Source organism: Corythoichthys intestinalis, chromosome 19 (assembly GCF_030265065.1).
Source record: "Corythoichthys intestinalis isolate RoL2023-P3 chromosome 19, ASM3026506v1, whole genome shotgun sequence".
Classification (NCBI taxonomy): Eukaryota; Metazoa; Chordata; class Actinopteri; order Syngnathiformes; family Syngnathidae; genus Corythoichthys; species Corythoichthys intestinalis.
Genome location: NC_080413.1, coordinates 28,934,213 through 28,955,915, shown reverse-complemented (window position 1 = coordinate 28,955,915; position 21,703 = coordinate 28,934,213). Strand labels below are relative to the sequence as shown.

Below are 21,703 nucleotides of genomic sequence, written 5' to 3'. Positions count from 1 at the left end.
TGCTGCAGTTATCCGAATCTGACGATGATGAGTCACGTCAATATGCCAATGCACGCAGCAAAGCAAAGTTGAATTGATGCGACAAAAAAAGGGCGATGCAACAGAAAATGGATCAAATCTTTAAGAGCAAGGAAAGAGTTGAGGAGGCTTATCATATTTAGTTTTATTTGCTCTGATGGGGAGGTTCTGAACATCTTAGCTGTCAATGTGGACTTTGGACTTTTATTTGTTCATTTATGTTAAGATACTTATTCATTTCCTTATGATTTAAAAAAGTCAATGTTTGCGCGATCTTCATAATATATTCCATTTCACTCTGCATTTCACTCTGCATGATATAAGTCATTTGTACTTATTTTTCTGATATCTTTATATATTATATATATTTTTATATATCTTTATTATTAAAAAAAAGAAAGCAAAAGTAAATGTTTACATTAACTTCAATTTTAACATACATCCTATGTTCTTAAGTAGTTAAAATTGAGATTTGGCATTAGTATGTGAGGAAATGAGGGAAAACAAAAATTAGGAGATGGAGGTTGGGGTTGTTGCTGTTTTTGTTTAGTTTGCAAATCATTGAAAAAATACAATTTTGAATGAAAATCGGTTTTTGTATGTGTTATAGAAATAACTGCAAAAACAGTTTTCTTTGAATTTCAGTAGTTTTAGGTTTGAACTGCCCCCCCCCCCCCCCCCCCCCCGCCCCAAATTAAGATAAATACAAAAATAAATACATACATACAATTTCTGGCTCCGTGGCGACCTTCACGTCAGGGAGTTCTGGCAAGAAATTCTAGCCACTTTCACCCCTGATAACGTCCCTATGCAAACCCTATGTCATACCCTTGTTCCAAACAAGAGCACGTAATTCTAGATTTTTCGTTTTTTCCCCCTCTTTTTTGTCCCCATTTTAAAACCCTTATACATGACCTGAAATCTTATAATGTTCCAAGTTGGACCTTTGTACAGAATCGCTCCGTCGAGGTCGCTCTTTTCATCTGACCAAAATGTTATTAGTTGTCCTGAGAAGGCTACTCTGAAGCTGTGGAATGAATAATGATGATTATATATAACACAGGCTTCTGCAAACTTCTATTCTTTGACTTTTAGCATGCAGTTTGTCCTTGTATTTGGTGTTTTTTTGTTTGCTTTGTTTTTGTTGTGTTTTGTAAAGTCCTCTAGTTTTCTGGTACACTTAACAGATGTTGTTTGGTGTTTAAGCAACAGAACTGATAGATTGTAGATAGAGAGACATGGATCAGGCATGATGTTTTATACTAGCAGTAAGTGATTTTCTGTTAGAAAAACAGTCATTGTGTTGCCCTGACAAGTTTGTGGTACAATTTTCACATTTGGACAGTTTTAATTCATCAGCAGTGGTACTCACAATGTGGAGCATGATGTAGTCACCAAGGCGCGGCGCACTGTCGATGCGAACGAGGATGCCGTCTTTGATGGTCGTGCTAAAACCTACCGCCAGCCGGTCTGTCCGCGTGCTGGGCCTTTCGTTATTAGGCCACGTGTACGTGATCAGACCCCCTCCTTTGCCAAAGATGTAGGTAGTGCCAGCTGCGAAAACACAAGCAACAGGTTAAAAAAAATTATGGGCTAGAAATACAAAGACACAAATAAACAAGTTGGATACAAGACAACTGTCACTAAGTGCATTTGGGGAAAACCTGATTGAATTTCTTGTGATCAGTCTATCACCATGATGCCTTGTCACCATTGGCATCTCAAATAGACCCATCACAAAGAACAGCAGGCACTTCAGTCAGAACCAGATAAATTATTCGATTCTAATGCATCATATTTGAGATCAGCAAGACAAGAACTGGCACTGGCATTAAAAGCAACAAATACCTGGTTTAGCCCAATAAAACTATAATAGCTTGGGTAAGAGGAAAACTAATATGCATCAGTTAGATCAAGGTTGTTACTTTTATAGATATTGTTCAAATCAGCAGAAAAAAATAATCAGAGTCACTTGAGCATGTGAATCAAAAGTTGAAAGAATAATACGGTCCTTGTGGCCAGCCGTTGTTGTCTTCGTGAACGATGACGATAACGAAAATATTTCGTCAACGAACCCTTTTTCTCATGATAATGATGTGACGATAACGAGCTAAAAACATGTTTTGAGAGACTACAACATAACGAGATGCATGCATGTTTTCGTCTGACTAGAACGAGACGAAAACTTGTTTTTCGGACTATCACTCGTCTGATGGGATTCAGTCATGACTAAGTGCAATTTGACAAACTCAAGTAGAGGAACTCTTTGTTATGATTAGTGATCAGGCAGCATAGAATAGGATTCCAACATATCCACACTCACAAGGGCTTCACACAAGTACTGGGTTCACCTCACATGGTTGATTTGTGTACACTTCACCCCTAACAATCACTTATCTTTCTGACTCCCCCCCTTTCCTCCTTGGTCATCAGGCCCCCTCACATGGTGTCAACCGGAAATACAACTAACGATAGCACCAACATATTCATAGTTGGTGTAGGCGTTCAATGTATTTCTTGTTGTTTGTGCTTCTTCTGTCTCTCCTAATTCTCATTTTTTCTGTCCCCCCATAACTCCTTCCTGTTCGCTGCTTTCTCCTAATAAACAAGGCACGTTGAATGATCACAATCGGAGTATGTCATACTCCCATGTGATACATTAAAACTGTTTAGACCAATCGGACACTCAGATTTCCATTTTCTGTGTCAAGCAGCTGAACAGCTGAAAAGGACAGGTTAAAAAAATATACAACGAGTAGAAAATGGATAATTGTTTCCATCATATGTTCAAAATGTGTTACATTTTATGTGTAGTTAGCCTGCATCGTATCACTCTCTGATTGTGTCTGTTTCATTCCTTCCTGACTCACCAGTGTGTCGTCTCCAAGAAGGCTTGCACACACGGTAAGATTTGTTTTCTTGGCAAAAGAGAATATGCAATGTTGCTTTAGCCTTTAAAGTTCTGTACTTAATTGTCATCACACACTAAATGTAACTCCTAGCGTTAGCATAGCATTTGCATTCGCCTTAGCAGTAGGCTAATGCTAACAGCGAGCGTCCACTTAGACTCTTTGAAAAGTTTTTTTTTTTTTAATTTAAGGTTCGTGGCCTCCAGGGGAGTATAATTCATTGAAAATAATGTACTGTTTTCCTACTGCGTGTGTATAATCACCAAGTTGCTGTTGTCCTCGTAGACATTATAATATGTGCTCGTCTGTCAATGTTCATTCGAAATACAGTAGTTAGAAACATTTATTTATTTATTTTTGGAGCCCTGCGATTGGCCCTCGGATTGGCTCCAGCACCCCGTGACCCCAGTGAGGATAAGCGGCTCGGAAAATGAATGTATGAATGAATTACTTTTGGAGTGATTTTTTTTTTTTTTTTTTTTTTAATTTTACAGACAAAAACATTTTTTAGTAAACGTTGACTAAAACTAGACGAAATTAGTCCTGGGTTTTCCTCAACAAAAACTAGACGAAGACAAATACATTTTAAGATGACAAAAATATGACAAATAAGTACTATTGTCCAAAAGACTAAGACGAAAATTGAAAGGGCTGCCAAAAAACAACACTGTGGCCAACAAAAAGACAAACAAATAACATTCAAACCTGTTGCACCAACTAATTTGTCTTCATCCTCGGTGTAACCCTCACAGTTTCACTCCTTCCCAAATCACCTAAACATCTGCTTTGGCCTTGTGATGGGTGCCCAGCTGTCTCACTTTTCCCCCCATGAAGCAGCCAGCACTCTGCTCCGTGGTCCGTAACACCCCAGAGACTACACGAACATATGGAGGAGGGCAAGTAGGAGAGTGTTTGAGTCTCTACCCACCAGATGACTGTCTATTTGCCCGCAGTCACGCAAACAGGTCAGTATTTTGCCAACCTCAGGAGTTTGAAATGCAAATTGCAAGCGAATGTCATCTTCCATGAAACAAAAATGTCCTCAGTTAGCTTAAAATTACTTCTTGCCCCTGTGTAACTAACAAATCCACAAAGCTGGCAGACACTACCTTAGGAAATATATATGTAGTAGTCAGTGGCAAATGTTGACTTTGTGTATCATCTGCTTAAAATAGAACATTTCCTGAATGGCGCAAAAAAAAAAAAAACTGATGCCAGAAGGACAGCAGCCTGCAGCCACATTGCACCAGATCTGGCCCTCACTGTCTCTTCGTCTCACATTTTTTCTTGCCAAAAGAGATAGCCAAAACAGATTTGAAATGCGCCTCCCCAGCACTCTTCCCAGTCGCATCTAGCACATTCTATCTTCTTCTGGAGGGGAAGACGATGATGAGCGGCAAAGATACAAACACCCCAGGGAGCCAATTATCACATTGAGATTTACTTAGTGTTTCTGGAGGACAATGTACGAAGGCCTGAAACACACACAGGAAGCCATCCACTAACATAGTGACGCACACAGGCGATGGAAGCAGCCGGATGACAGCACAAATGCTCATCATGATGCTGAAGCATGAAAAGTGTGCAAACACGTGGACACGCACCCCCAGTGAGGACATGACACCCACGAAAATCATATCAATCAATGTGGCAGATGAAGTCGTCAAACATGAAGACGGTGAACCCGAAATCTACAAAATGTGGTAACTGCCTTTATTTGGGCCCTGACTGCATCAGCTATTTTCTGACTCAGAGCATCATTTTCAGGCATTCAGTGACTACATTACACATAGCGGCTTTTCGTGCTCATGCTTTCGAAATCGCACTACATAATTAGACTGTTCAAATCAAGGGCGTAGGTTTGCATAGGGACGGTAGGGACATAACACTACCAACTTTTCAGGATGCTCCAATTATCCCCACCAACTTTTAAGCAACCCTATTTACATTATATAATGACTTGTTATATAGGTCATTTAGATTGTCTATCCATATGTTGTAAATGACCCTCCCATTATTAAGTGAATTACAGTACTTTCATTATCTTCAGACTTGCACGGAACCCTTTTCACTCGCTGAATGTGCCAGTCCAATTTTCCCCCTCAAACGCACATTTGATTGGCTGATGACTCCTTAACCGATTTATTATAAGCAAAAGGTTTGTATATCTAATCTTAAAAGAAAAACTTGTTTGTCAGAAATGTTCTTAATTCAAGAATATTGTTCAAAACATTATTTGAAAGATTTTTTTTTTTCTTGATTTATGTAAAAAATCACCAACTTTTAGATGTATGGGCTCATCCGAACAAATAGTAATATTTATTTAAAGTAAGTGGAAGAATCTGACACATTAATCCCGTGCTTCTCATTTATTTTCTGTTATGCCCCCCACGGCAAGACGTCAACGTTCCGCGCCCCCCCAACTCCCTGCTGCCACTATAAATATACTGTAGTATCATTTGTATATAAAATTCTTATTATTATAAGTACACCTCTGCATAACAGTGTGTTCTTTTTAATATTAAAAGAAAAAAGTAATATAGATAAAAAAACAAAAACAAAACATCCATACTGTAAAATTACAGTCAAGTTACATAGTTTGACCGTTTGATACTGAAAATTAAAAATTATTAAAATCAATAAATAATAATAAATTTAATAATAAATTCAAATTGATTAGAAACATAACTCATAAGGATAACATGCCAAACAATTAGACCGAAAAAACAAAAATGAATAGAACAAAAATTACAGTGTCATTGGACGGAGGGGCAGTTTTTATTTTTGCTGCAGGCAGTTACAGCTCCTTTGCTATGGTGTGGTGTTATTTTGCACTGAGCAAATAGGTATGCCACCTTATATGATGCTGACAGTGCTTGCTGGTTTACTTAGGTAACACTGACTAAGCGGGAGGATTGTTGGCAATATTTGGCACGTTTTTGCTAAAAAAAAAAAAAAATTCCTGCTGTCTGCTGCGAACATTTTTAGACAAAGTAAACAGACTGGTCTTTCCTCGTCTCCCACTGTACTAAAAGTCAAAGCCAAATGTTGCATACGCTTCGTCATATTTCCTTGTCTTAGTTTTTTATATCTCCGGTGCTCTTTGCTGTGTGCTATTGTTTGGCTCAAAAATACTGTGTACATGCTGAAAATGAGAGTGGCACTGCCACTCACTGAGTGGATGTGTAAATTAAACTTTAGTCTAGTACGGCAAAAAGTATGTTCCCTAAGGTCATACGCGCCACCCCCAGCATCGCTCTGCGCTCCCCTGGGGGGCCCCGCCCCACTATTTGAGAAGCACTGCATTAATCTGTTAACTAGCCTTTAACACTCAAAAAAAGATGGAGAAAATTATTTGACTAGATTTTTCATAAATTATCAGATTTTATAAATTTGCAGTGTGAAAGTTAGTATAGGTCAATACAGATTTATTTTGCATTCATCATTTAGCTTATCAATAAATTAGGTTCATATTGGTAAGAAATGTAGCCCTGACCCCCATTCACCAAATATATTTTGTCTTATTAATGTCCTGTCCCCAGCAAAAAGTGTACATGCAGGTTTTGCAGTTATATCGTCCCTACCAATATAAAGACCAAACCTACGTCCTTGGTTCAAATACTTTTAGGGAGTCATTGGCCTTTCAGCAGCAGAGTCCCTTTCTATTGCCATCTCAGAATATTTGAATCACAATTATCAAGTCATTTGATGTATTCAAACAAACATACTTTTAAAAGACAAAATCCCATGAATCAGATGTAAAAATAAGTTAAAGTATATGTGTGTGGGTGGATCAGAGGGGACTTTCATCTCCATAATTTTGGCCAATTAGAGAGAACTTATTTGAAATATAGATGCTCAATTTATTAGGAGTAAACACATATCAAAAAGAGACATCAATCAGATTCGCGAACATTTTACAACTAGCGTAAGAAAGGAATAACACGCAATATTTTTTCCACTATCACCCAAAATAATTAGGGCCCGAGCACTAGACGTGCGAAGGCCCTATTGTTTTGCAAAGGATTATTATTTTTTTTTTATTTTTTATTTTTTTCAGGGCAAATGAAAACGGCCAATTTGGAGGCCTGAACATGCACGAAAAGTCACCAAAATTTGCACATACGTCCGGAAAATTGTAAATGTCGATAATTTTGCAACGTTGCAAAAAAATATAACAAAATGGCTCAGTGGCGCCCCCTTGAAATTTTAAAATTGGCCTATAACATTAGGGTATGTCAGCGTAGAGCAATGAAATTTGGGGGGTCTATACCTTGTCCAAAACCGCTCCAAAAAAGCATTTACACGCATATTCCAAACCCAACAGGAAATCGGTTATTTTGGATCAAATATGAAATTTTTATCGATTCACAGGGTGCACATTTGAGACCTTTTCGCCGAGGGAGTTAGTTGGATCATCTTCAAAATTGGTGAGACTGTTCAGGAGACATATGAAATCTTAAGTTTTGAAAATGGTGCGTTTTCATTCACGGGTCTGACCTGGGCGTGGTGCCAAAGTCGACCATTTTTTCGGCAAAATGACAAATTCAGTAAATGACTAATAGTTCCTTGACACAACGTTCAATCTTTTTCATATTTGGCATGTATGTGTGGTATCCCACCCTTAACACGAGTGCATTGAAATATTACCCATTAGGTCTAGCGCCCCCTAGTGAGAACACGAAATGCCTTTTTTTACGAGACAGGTTCCTCCTCCAAGGGAAAAAAATCTGTTGACCTCAAACCTGCATCAGGGGAGCCTTAAGACCTGTGTTCAGGTGCCTGATGAAAAATATTGAGGTTTCGTTGAGGCGGAGGGGTCCAAACAGGAAAGTGAAAATGAATGTCAACAATTTGTCACGCAAAAAACTTTGAACAGTCATAACTCGGCAGATATACAACATATCTGCGCCAAACTTTCCGTGTTTGTTGAGAGTCATACCCTGAAGGTTCTTGTAGGGGTCATTTGCATCAACTCTACAGTGCCAACTAGTGGCGACAGAAAGAAGTTTTAAAAAAGGCCTTTCCTATTGGGTTTTTTCAACATAGAGCAAGGAAATTTGGGGAGTAGATACCTTATGCAAAACTGCTCCAAAAAGTCTCTTGCACCCGTATTCCAAATCCAACAGGAAATCGGGTATTTTGGATCGAATGTGAAATTTTCATGGGTTCACAGTAGGAGTTTACATTTGGAGGCTTGAATATGCACAAAAACTCGTAAAAATTTGCACATACATGCGGCTTTGGATAACGTTCGATAATCTTGCAATGTTACGAAAAAATGTAACAAAATGCCTCAGTGGCGCCCCCTTGAATTTTTCAAAAAGGCGTTTCCTATTAGGTTTTTTTAACATAGAGTGATGAAATTTGGGGAGTCGATACCTTGTGCAAAACTGCTCCAAAAAGTCTCTTGCACCCGTATTCCAAATCCAACAGGAAATCCGGTATTTTGGATCGAATGTGAAATTTTTATCGGTTCACAGTAGGAGTTTACATTTGGAGGCTTGAACATGCACGAAAACTCACAAAAATTTGGACATACATGTGGCTTTGCATAACGTTCAATAATCTTGCAACGTTACGAAAACATGTAACAAAATGGCTCAGTGGCGCCCCCTTGAAATTTTCAAAAAGGCCTCTCCATTTAGGTTTTTTCAACGTAAAGGGATGAAATTCGGAGAGTCGATACCTTGTACAAAACTGCTCCAAAAAGTCTCTTGCATGCATATTCCAAACCCAACAGGAAATCGGGTATTTTGGATTGAATGTGAAATTTTTATCGATTTACAGTGTGCACATTTTACACCTTGGCACCTAGGGAATTAGTTTGATCATTCTCAAAATTGGCGAGACTGTTCATGAGGCATATGAAATCTTAAGTTATCAAAATGGTGTGTTTTCATTCACGGGCCTGACCTGGGCGGGGTGCCAAAGTCGGCCATTTTTTCGGCAAAATGACAAATTCAGTAAATGACTAATAGTTCCTTCACACAACGTTCCATCTTTTTCATATCTGGCATGTATGTGCGACATCCCACCCTTAACACGAGTGCATTGAAATATTACCCATTAGGCCTAGCGCCCCCTAGTGAGAACAGGAAATGCCTTTTTTTACGAGACAGGTTCCTCCTCCAAGGAAAAAAAATCTGTTGACCTCAAACCTGCATAAGGGAAGGCTTAAGACCTGTCTTCAGGTGCCTGATGAAAAATATTTAAGTTTCGTTGAAGCGGAGGGGTCCAAACAGGAAAGTGAAAATGACTGTCAACAATTTTTCTCTCCAAAAACTTTGAACAGTCATAACTCGGCAGATATACAACATATCTGCGCCAAACTTCCCGTGCTTGTTGAGAGTCATACCCTGAAGGGCCTTGTAGAGATCATTTGCATCAACCCTACAGCGCCAACTAGTGGCAATAGAAAGTCACTCGTTTTTCCAATACATGTCCAGTTCTTTTCAGGTTGGTCATTGTAATTTGAAGACCTATTGTAATACTTATTTACGGCCCATGTCCACGTGTCTCTGTCTGTTGCCGTGACGACCCTCTATCCGCCATTTAAAGGAAATATTTTTTTTCAAAGACTCAGGCAGCTTATATAGCCACAATATTTGGCACACTTCGTCGAATTGGCCCAGTTAGAAGATTAATTTTGGTTTTGAATAAGGGCTTGGCTGCACAGCTCAGTAGTGGCTCCTTTTTTGTAGTACTCTCTCCAATAGGGGTTTTTATCTCTTGGGTGTGGGAATGTAAATAGGCGACTTTCGAGCATGTTATGTTCTAATGAGATGATTAGAGAGGAGCATCTGCCACCACCCTGACCTGCACACAGTCCGAGTTGCGTGACGTCCGAGTTGCGCTAGATTGCGAGGGCCCGTTCAGTCCTGCTTGCAGGCCTAGTTGGTATTGGTCTGTGTGTAGCTGTGATTCATTGCATCTGCACTTGGCCTCCATTTAGAGACTCACTGTAGGAGGAAAGCTTCAGTCAAAGTCATGGCCTCTATTTTCCAAGTAGACCCGCTAGGCATTCAAAACCAGACTCAAGGTCAGGACACCCGTCTGTGTAACAGCACCATGTCCTTTCCTTCAATACCTCGTGTGACACAACTCAACTCCCAAAGAATGGGATGGAAGAATAAAGTAGCAGACACAGATAATGCACTGGCGGTTGGAAATAAAACCCCATATCGATCCTGGCTCTCAAAATAGTGTAAAATGCGAGTAGAAGACTAATTTATCCAAAGGGGAATTCTGGATTTTTAAAAATGTGTTTATTTAAGCAAGTTTTAGATAGCATTGCTGTGAATTGCTCAGCATGATGGAGTACAGCTAAAATAAAAACATTATGATTCAGCCAAAAGTGGAGAGAAGATTTCTGTAATTTATATTACCGTCATTTTCAAACTATAAACCGCCACTTCTTTCCTTCATTTTGAATCCTGTGGCTTACAGTCCAGTACGGCTTATTTGTTGATTTATTTGGGTTGATAGGTAACACTTTATTTGACAGCGGGGTCATAAGACGAACGCCACTGTCTCATGGCACCACTGTCAAATAAAGTGTTACCAAATACCATAACTAGCAATTAATAAAACAACTAGAACAGTAGCTGAAGAAATAATTAGCACAGAACATGAACTTTGATTGTTACTTACATCTGTAGCACCGCAATGCAGGCTAGGAGGTATGTTGGAAAACAACAGTGTTGACATCAGGTGGCAGCAGAGGTTCATTGCTTTAGGAAGCCTCATTTGGCCATCACTGCTCCCTAATGGGAGACAATCAACATCTGCTGCCAACTGCTGTCAACACTTGTTGTTGTCCAACATGCACCCTAGCATGCATTGCAGTGCTACAGATGTAAATAACAATCAAAATTCATTTTCTGCACTAATTATTTCTTCAGTTACTGTTCCAGTTGTTTCATTAATTACTAGTAATGGTATTTGGTAACACTTTATTTGACAGTGGCGTCATAAGACTGTCAAAATGCCATCATAATTATGACATGGCACTATCGTGGGCATTACTGAATGCTTATGGCAGATGTCATTCAGTGTCATCCGGCAAATTATTTCACTAACTCCATTCATGTCCTCCTCGGATCTTTTACATCCATTCAAAAGTGAGATAATTTGCAGGATAACATTAAATAACATGTGTTATAAGCATTCATTAATGTCATAATTTTGATTATCTAATGACAGTCCTATGGCACCACTGTCAAATAAAGCGTTAACAAATACCAAAACTAGCAATTAATGAAACAACTGAAACAACTGGAACAGTAATTGAAGAAATAATTAGCACAGAACATTAATTTTGATTGTTATTTACAGCTGTATTTCTGCAATTTATGCTAGGAGGCATGTTAGACAACAACAGTGTTGACAGCAGGTGGCAGCAGAGGCTGACTGTCCCCCCCCCAAGGGAGCAGTGATGGCCAAATGAAGCCTCTTGAAGCAATGAAGCTTTGCAGCCAATTGATTAGAAGCTTAATGGTGGTTCATTTGGTCTTATGACAGTTGTATGATGCAACTGTCAAATACAGTTTTACCGGTTAATATCTTTTGGTTTAAATATCCCAGAATACAGTGAAGGACAGCTGCGGCTTATCGTCCAATGCGGCTTACAGTGGTATGAAAAAGTATCTGAATCTTTTGGAATTTCTCACATTTCTGCATAAAAAACCCCAACAAATGTTATCTGATCTTTGTCAAAATCACACAGATGAAAAAAAACAGTGTCTGCTGTAACTAAAACCACCCAAACATTTATAGGGTTTCATATTTTAATGAGGATAGTATGTAAATAATGACATAAGGGGAGAAAATAAGTAAGTGAAGCATCACATTTAATATTCTGAATATTCTGCACTGAAGTCTTGGCATCCTCAATGGTGGACGGCCACTCGCTGGGAGAGAACAGTGCCAAACATTTGTAGACAACTTCTCTGACTGTCGAGTGATGAACATCTAGACTTTTAGAGATGGTTTTGTATCCTTTCCCAGCTTTATACAAATCAACATTCCCTGATCGCAGGTCTTCTGAAAGGTCTTTTGACCGAGCCATGATGCACATCAGACAGTGCTTCTCATCAAGACATTTCTTACCAGGTGTGTGTTTTATAGTGGGCAGGGCAGCTTTAAACCACTCATCAGTGATTGGGCACACACCTGACTTAAAATGTTTGGTAAAAATTGGTTTCAATTGCTCTTTAAGTCTCCTTAGGCGGAGGGTTCACTTATTTTTCCCCCTTCTGTCATTTTTTGCAAGCTATCCTCATTAAAATTTGAAAACCTATAAATGTTTGGGTGGTTTTAGTTTAAGCAGACACTTTATTTTTATCTATGTGATTTTGTCAAAGATAGATCACATTTGATGGTGATTTTATGCAGATACGTGAGAAATTCCAAATGGTTCAGATGCTTTTTCATACCACTGTATCCATGAACAAATGCTGTTTTCGTGCCAAATTTGGTGGGTTGTGTCTTATAGCCAGGTGCGCCCTATAGTGCGAAAATTACGGTAAGTGAATCTGTTAAGACAATTATGATTATTAACAGATATGCCAGCATATTGTGCCCACTGTGAAATTCGTAAGATGATGCTGTATATTAGCAGCAAAAAGTGGCAAGCAGATGCTATTGTACTAGTTTGTTAAAACTGGCTAATTATTCCAGTTCAGCCCACCAAATCAAACTGTAATAAAGGCGTCTGTTAGGAAGCAGCTGGCAGCCTTGATACGCATCTACATAGTCTGAATAGGGAAGGCTGTAATGTGTCGATTTATATGGAGAAGGCCGTAATGTGTCGATTTATATTAGTTTTTACGGTATATAATGTGTTTATGCTAAGGAAGCTATAAAGAAAATTTCCCTTGTGCACCAACCAGGCAAGAAAAAACAGCAGGGTATTTAGTCTAAATGGAAGCATTCTCATGTAGACAAACAGTGTGTGTGTGTGACAATTACTTCTTACGTATACTTATACATGTTTATTCGCTTTTATGTCTTCCTTATCATCTCTTTGGATTTCAATATAGTCATACCCAAGGGAATAAAGAATGAACGCACATAAGATCTGATGTGGTCATTTTGTAGGCGTTAAAAGGATGTGTATTAAGAGTGATTCTCTTGTCTTGCACTATACATGGGAAATGATCAGGTTTGTTGTCTTTGATGAAATAACCAAGAACAGTTGTCAGAGGAATCAGAATGCAAGATAGTGAGAGGTGAAATCACAAGGAATCATCTTCATTTTACAACTTCTTATTTCATAATTCATATTTCCAACTGTTGCCTTTCCCCTCGGGGGTAGTGTGGGGGATAGAGCTGATGGGTGAGTGTCTTTTGCTCTGTGTGTGTGTGTGCGCCTTAATGGAATTTCAGAAGAGAACACCTTCAGAAATTACATGTTGTATAGAGTTGTATATGAATCTTTCTGGTTTGACTACTCGTGGAGTGCAAATACCCCATCACTCATGACATGAGTTACAAAAAAAGGGAAGATGATGGATGAAGGGCATCGTAGTATGATGAGTGTCTATAGAGGAAACCGGAAAGCCTTGAATGATTTACATAACTGTATTTTCCGTGCTAAAGGTGCACATAAAAGCCTTCAATTTTCTCAAAAGCGGACAGTGCACCTTATAGTCTGTTGACTTTACCTATGGATAAATATTGGTTAAGGCCGTGTCAAACTAGCGGCAACCTAGTGGGAAGGGTTCTGCGGCAACCCATTCATTGTGCACACTGCTGGCCAAAAGTATTGGCACCCCTGCAATTCTGTCAGATAATGCTCAATTTCTCCCAGAAAATGATTGCAATTACAAATGTCCCCTGGCTGGCTTGGTAACACCTTGGGATCCTCCAAGAAGACCTGGACAAGTGGTTGAGAAGAGGAAAGTCTGGGCTTCTCTGCTAAAGCAGCTGCCCCTGCTACCAGACCACTGATAGTCGGGAAAAAAATGGATGGATGGATGAAAATTTAACTTTTTTTTCTTCATTATCCGCATAGTCCATGCTGCCTGCAGGTCTATTTTACCTCTACATACCAAGTGATAGTCAACCTTCCACTGAGCAAACCAGTTTCTCCTCCCATTAGATATAGGACTAGCAGTTGAAATAAATGGAATAGAGCATGTCAATTCGAGGAAAAGCAGTCCAAAATGTAGTCTAAAATGACACTTTGACTTTGGTCAGTGTATGAAAATTGGGCCCTGCGTGTCTTAGCTTTTGCCGAACCCCTTAGACTTACTCACCGAACCCCTGGGGTTCGATTGAACCCGGGTTAAGAACCATTGGTCTATTACTGGACTGTCTCAGAAAATTAGAATACACAATATTCTAATTTTTTGAGACAGTCCTGTGTATATATACAGGACTGTCTGACTGTCTCAGGAAATTAGAATATTGTGTATTCTAATTTCCTGAGACAGTCCTGTATATATACACAGGACTGTCTCAAAAAATTAGAATATTGTGTATTCTAATTTCCTGAGACAGTCCAGTAGATGCATAACACAACCCCAACCACGATTACTACGGCTTACAATGCCGTGCACCCTTTATGTGAAAACAGTTTTAAAACAGTACATTCATTGAAGGAGCGCCTTATACACCGATGCTTCTTATAGTGGAGAAAATAAGCTTTTCTGAGTGTAATACGTTTCCTTAAAGCCACGTCGAATGGACAAAGAACGATAAAATAGCAGATTTGTGAAAACTGGAATCAAGAGACCGACAAAAATGACGAGTTTTGGTCATAAATTTACACTTAAAATAATTCTTAGGAAAACTATGTCAAAGTCGTATTTCTCTGGTCTTTTGATGTTTTAACTAAGTGGCTCTTTTAAAAATGACTGTATATTTGCATGAAATAAATCCACTTGCCTCCAGTCAACTCCCCCGGCTGAACATGCTGACTGCGGATTGTAAGGATAACTCTCCTCATAGCGAATGCAACACCCGGCACAGCTTAGGCAGCTTCTTCCTTGGGTTGCCAAGCAGCACCAGCAGCCGATGTGATAGCGTGAGCTGCTGGGATGGAGCCCCATTCACCAACAAAAATCTAATCTTATTGACAGGAGTGTTTGCGCCATAGCAAGTACAGAGAAACTTCCGTGTCACAGATTTATTGAGGAAAGCCAAAACAGCAAGCAATTCAATGCTCTTGTATCATATTCCACATTAGGAATGACTTTCAAACACATCTGGTGAGGGTGGACAAAACATGTGAACAACAACTTCAATTTTGTCATTGCTGGACAGAAAAGGCTTTAAAAAACTGTCAAAAATTAGTGATTGAAGAAAACACACCTACTGTATAAACCAACACTGTTCTCATTGCTGTAGACTTTGGACCCCCTTCCTATTGCGTTATCATTGTTTCGCATGGTTTTCACAGTTTGATGGAGTCAGTTGCAGCGGATCGGAGAAAAGTAGGAATGGTAAAGAGGATTTCACAGACAGGGCAGGAGAGTAGGAAGAGGGACTGATTCTAAGATCCATGCAGTATTCTAGAATACAAAGAAAACCTATCTACTGCCTTGAATGTTCCAGTGGTAGAATTTTGGGTGAGCGATAACAGGGATAAAGGCAAAGAAGAGAGATCAAGTCAAAGAAAAACACAGAAAAAGAAGACAGGCAAAGGCAGACCAATGTCATCTTGAGATGGCATAAAAGACTATTTGTAGCACTTGGGCATGTGCAAACAATCCCTAAAACATGACTGACAATCCTTTGCATTGCAAGGATAATATACTTTTTTTTTCGTTTCAAAATATATATATATATATAAAAAATTTAAAAAATCCTTCATTCTTTTATAATGCATGTGAATGCGAGGGATAGTGTATGACGCATGTCCCGAAAGAGACAGACCACCCCAAATTCTGCAGAGGATTAGGCAAAGAAGATCCCAAAAAGAATAAGGCATTCAAAGAAGGCTCAGACTAAAGTATCATTTATAATTGAAGCCTCCCTTGAGGACGGTGAGGCCAGTTGAAAATCCCTATTTATACTTTCCCTGTTTGTCTTTGCAATGACCGAAAGGCTCCAGAATAATACAGCAAAAGACAACAATGCTATCCTAAGACCGGCCAAATTAAAGGTCATTTAGCAAACTATTGTCCAAACATTTATAAATCATTGCAGTCCAATGTAATTTCTGTACTACACTCAGAAAAATGAACATACTCTGTTATAACTTTTAAACTTTCACTGTGCATACACATTAGCTTTGTGTTTTTAGAAATTACTGGATCCATTGTTGACTTTTTATTAAAAAAATTATGAAAAAGCATTGTTTATCTTTTAAATAGGTGTTTTTCGTGGTATATACAGTTGGGGAGAACAAGTATTTGATACACTGCCGATTTTGCTGGTTTTCCCACTTGCAAGCCACGTAGAGCTCTGTAATCTGTATCATAAGTTCTCTTCAACTGTGAGGGACGGAATCTAATACAAAAATCCAGAAATCACATTGTATAATTTTTAAATAATACATTTGTATTTAACTGCATGAAATAAGTATTTGATACATTACCAACTAGTAAATATTTCGGCTCTCAGTTCTTTTTTAAGAACCCCTCCTGTTCTCCACTCATTACCGGAAGTAACTACACCTGTTTGAACCTGTTACCTGTATAAAAGACACCTGTTCACATGCTCAAACAAACAAACTCCATCCTCTCCACAATGGCCAAGACCAAAGAGCTGTGTAAGGACATCAGGGATAAAATAATAGACCTGCACAAGGCTGGGATGGGCTACAGGAAAATAAGCAAGCAGCTTGGTGAGAAGCTAACAACTTTTGGAGCGATTATTAGAAAATGGAAGAAGTTCAAGTTGACGGTCAATCTGCCTCGTTCTGGGCTCCATGCAAGATCTCACCTTGTGGGGCATCACTGATCATGAGGAAGGTGAGGGATCAGCCCAGAACTACACGGCAGGACCTGGTCAATGACCTGAAGAGAGCTGGAACCACAGTCTCGAAGAAAACCATCGGAAACACTATACGACGTCATGGATTAAAATCCTACAGCGAATGCAAGGTCCCTCTGCTGAAGCCAGTGCATGTCCAGACACGTCTTAAGTTTGCCACTGACCATCTGGATGATCCAGAGGAGCACTGGGAAAAGGTCATGTGGTCGGATGAGACCAAAATTGAACTTTTTGGTCTAAACTGGGCTCGTCGTGTTTGGGGGAAAAAGAAGGATGAGTACAACCCCAAGAACACCATCCCAACTGTGAAAAATGTAGGAGGAAACATCATTTTTTGGGGCTGCTTTTCTGCCACGGGAACAGGACGACTGCACCGTATTGAGGGGAGGATGGATGGGGATATGTATCGCCAGATCTTGGCTGACAACCTCCTTCCTTCAGTGAGAGCTCTGAAGATGGGTCGTGGCTGGGTCTTCCAGCATGACAACGACCCAAAGCACACAGCCAAGGCAACTAAAGAGTGGCTCCGTAAGAAGCATCTTAAGGTCCTGGAGTGGCCTAGCCAGTCACCAGATCTGAACCCGATAGAAAATCTATGGAGGGAGCTGAAAGTCCGTGTTGCCCGGCAGCAGCCCCGAAACCTGAAGGCTCTGGAGAAGATCTGCATGGAAGAGCGGGCCAAAATCCCTGCTGCAGTGTGTGCAAACCTTGTCAAGGACTACAGGAAACGTTTTGTATCTGTAATAGCAAACAAAGGTTTCTGTACCAAATATTAAGTTCGATTTTTGTGATGTATCAAATACTTATGTCATGCAATTAAATGCAAATTTCATTATTTAAAAATCATACAACGTGATTTTCTTGTTTTTGTATTAGATTCCGTCCCTCACAGTTGAAGAGAACTTATGATACAAATTACAGACCTCTACATGCTTTGCATGTGGGAAAATCAGCAAAATCGGCAGTGTATCAAATACTTGTTCTCCCCACTCTACACATTAGCTTTGTGTTTTTATAAATTACTGAAACCCTCTCCACTTGTCTGTTGGACTATCACATGTCTGATGGGATTTACGCATGACTATGTGCAATTAGACACACTTAAGTAGAAAACCTCAGTGTCAGGATTAGCGATGAGACAACATAGAATAGGATGCCATCATACTCACACTCACAAGGGATTCACACAAATATTGGGTTCTAGAAAACATGCCTTCTTGTGTACACTCCACCCCTCCCAATTACTTTTCTTTCAGACCCCCCCCCCTTCCCCCTTTCCTTGGTCATCAGGCCCCTCACGTGGTGTCAACCGAAAATACAACTAACTAACGATAGCACCAACATATTCATAGTTTGTGAAGGCGTTCAATGTATTTCTTGTTGTTGTTTGCACTTCATCTCTCTCTCTGTCCTTCTTTACTTCTGTTCCCCCGTAACCCCTTCCTGTTCACTGCTTTCTACTAATATACGAGGTACGTTGAATGATCACAATGGGAGTATGTCATACTCCCATGTGATACATTAAAACTGTTCAGACCAATCGGACACTCAGATCTCCATGCTCTATTTATTATGTAAGACAGTCAATTAAAGCATTAATGAAAAAGCATTGCTTAATATATACGTAACATGATTTGCACAAATTGTGTAACTTTTGTCCCTCTGAGGTTGTCGTAGCTGCCACTAACAGCTGGATAAAAGTGGCCTCATGATGTTTACACTTCCGATAACAGCCTCTCACTTACACAAAGAATTACTGTAATATTTGCACTATGCCACGTACTTGACTAGAGGCCGCCACCCACCAATTTTGGCACGAAAACGGCATTTGTACACAGATAAGCCACACTGGACTATAAGCCGCAGCTGTCCTCAGTGTATTATGGGATATTTACACCAAAATATATTAACCGATAACACTTTATTTGACAGCGGCTTCATAAGACCAAATGAACCACATTTATTGCTTCAAGAAGCTTCATTTGGCCATCACCGCTCCCTTGGGGGAGACAGTCAACCTCTGCTGCCACCTGCTGTTAACGCTGCTGTTGTCCAACATGCCTCCTAACATGCATTTCAGTGCTACAGACGTACATAACAATCATAATTCATGTTTTGTGCTAATTATTTCTTCAGTTACTGTTCCGGTTGTTTCATTAATTGCTAGTTTATGGTATTTGGTAAGACTTTATTTGACAGTGGTGTCATAAGACTGTCATCAAACAATCATAATTATGACATGACACTGTTATGAGCATTTATGAATATTTATAACAGATGTCCTTTATTGTTATCCGGCAAATTATATCACTTTTAAATGAATGTAAAAGATCCAAGCTAGACATAAATGGAGTTAGTGACATAATTTGCCTGATGACACTTAATGACATAAGCATTCGGTAATGCCCATGAAAATGTCTTATCATAATAATAACAGTCTTATGACAGTCTTATGACACCGCTGTCAAATAAAGTCTTACTTATTAACCCCAAAAAATCAACAAATAAACCGCACTGGACTATATGTTGCAGGATTCAAAATGAAGGAAAAAAGTAGCGGCTTATAGTCCAAAAATTACGGTAGTTGACACAGCACAGTTCACACTGGGCCACTGCTAGTGTGTAACAAGCTTGATCTTCAATCATACAGCTACTATGGCCAGATCAAAGCTACAAACCTGTCAATCATCATTAACTTGTACCAACTATGTACCAACCGCCAGCTGCACTTGTGACAAAAAAAAAAAAAAAGTTTGGTCGCACTACTTAGCAGGAGGGAGGTGTGAGAGGCTGAGTGGACTCACTCAATGAAGCGTTAAATAGAGACAAGGATTTTAGTTATTCTTGTTTAAAATTACTTCACATGATGAAGGTGGCATGGTGTACCAGTGGTTAGCGTGTCCACCTTACAGTTCTGGAATCGTGGGTTCACTCTACCCTCGGACACTCTGATGAAGGCGGAAGTAACATGCCGAAACATGTCAGGAAAATGAACAACCTAAAAAAATAATTATCTGAGATGACAGATCTAGTCAAAGTAATCTAAAGAGAAGACAAAATGAACTCTAATAAATTATTGTATGTAGTTTTGTAATATCTGGGTAATGTAGTTACATTACGTGTAAATAGTTATAGTCTGTAAAATTAATTCAGAATGTTTAAGACATGTTGCTTAATTTCTACAAAAGGTGGTTACACATTTTGCATGTAAAAGGTTCGAATAGGAATTGCTTAACTTGTTCAAGTGCTTTATTAAGTCTTACTTAAATCAATTAGGCATTTTTTATTTAATTACAAAACTTAACAGTTACTTAAAGCAGTTGTGTGTAACCACTTGAAACAAGATTCTTCCATATATACTGTTTCTTTTTTTTTTTTTTTTTAGTGTACCCTTACTGTAACCACTATCATTTGGGTGCACAAATGTTTTGCTCTGTATGTCATCTCCAATGTTGTGCAATAATCTATCCAGTGTGATGAAGGTCATGTGTCTAAACATAAGAAAGATATAACTCTTCCAATAAGACAGTGTTGCAGAGTAATTTTTCTGTACATGTCAACAAACCACAGTGGCAAATGGATTTTGACATTTGCCTCAGAATGGCTGTGCACAGAATGTAATGAGCCGGAAAAGATTGACTCTTTGTCAAACTGCCTGCCGCATTTACACTGAGCAGCCGTGTCTAGCACTTTCTGGATGGTAGTTAACTTGTCTTTGTTTCGAACTACACTGATAAAGTACTTGTGGAACTTGGGATTCATACTGTATAATGTTAACATTATTAATATACTGTATTGGCCCGAATATAAGACAGCCCTGATTATAAGACGACCCCCTATTTTTCAGGACTCAAGTTTGAAAAGCAGACTTTTTGAACACCAAATTAATTTTTATACAGAAAATAATTACAGTACAACCGGAACAAATGATTATAACAATAGAGAAAAAGAGAGAGAGAAAAAGCATGTTATTTTGCCTCATTCAAATCTTAACATCTGAACATTTAAATATGTAAACTAAAGTGCAATCAGATTCGTAAATGAATGGCTTCTGGTTTTTGAAATGTAAATAAACCAATCAATTGTGATAAAACAACAAAACTGCAATAACTGCATTAACCACCAAAGTGAAGTCTAACTGTAACTGTAGTCTTGAAACAAATCTGAATAAGGAAAAACATTGCAATAAAAAAATGCAAACTGGTTAAACTAAAAAGAGTAGCTGAGATCTGTCATGACAGAACATCGCTTCAATGATATCTGGCGACATCTAGCGTTGTGAATGGGGAGAGTAGATGAGATCTGTCATGACAGAACATCGCTTCAATGATATTTGGCGCCATCTAGCGTCGTGAATTGGTATAATGTCTAGCCCGCGAATATAAGACGACCCCCTCTTTTTCAGTGTTATTTCAATGCAAAAAACACCGTCTTATATTCGGGCCAATACGGTAAATATAGATTTCATTTTACGATAAAGAAATTTAAATGCACATCTACCATTCCATCATATCATCATGTGTAAATCAATGAGCAAATCAAAGTCTTTCCTTTCGTGAACTTGAAAAGAAAACTTTTTTTTCTTACAATAGGAACTTCGTAATGAACTGAACTTTTCTGTTTGGCAGTATTATATTTAAAACCTGTGAAAAGTAAATTGCAATGTTTGATATGCTGTCCACTGTTTGATATGCTGTCCACAGATTCCATTCAGTTTCTTTTTATGGAACCCATGAAAAATACATTATACTCATAACCATGTAGCACTTATCACTACCATCTACTTATGGAGTGCGGCACCTTGACAACTTAAATGTAGTCTTGCATCTCAA

The 21,703-nt window shown here is 38.9% G+C and overlaps 1 protein-coding gene across 13 annotated transcripts in view; it reads right to left on the bottom strand.

The window, feature by feature from the left end:
* Nucleotides 1–21,703, bottom strand: part of LOC130907420 (neurexin-3b) — a 584,351-nt gene that overhangs the window by 148,074 nt on the left and 414,574 nt on the right. For all 13 annotated transcript variants that reach the window (XR_009061465.1, XM_057822469.1, XM_057822479.1 and 10 more), the window contains one exon: nucleotides 1,391–1,572. Coding sequence is in view for 12 of the 13 variants with exons in the window: in XM_057822469.1 (XP_057678452.1) it covers nucleotides 1,391–1,572 (182 nt within the window). In the remaining variant the exon portion in view is untranslated. The remainder of the gene's footprint in view (nucleotides 1–1,390; nucleotides 1,573–21,703) is intronic.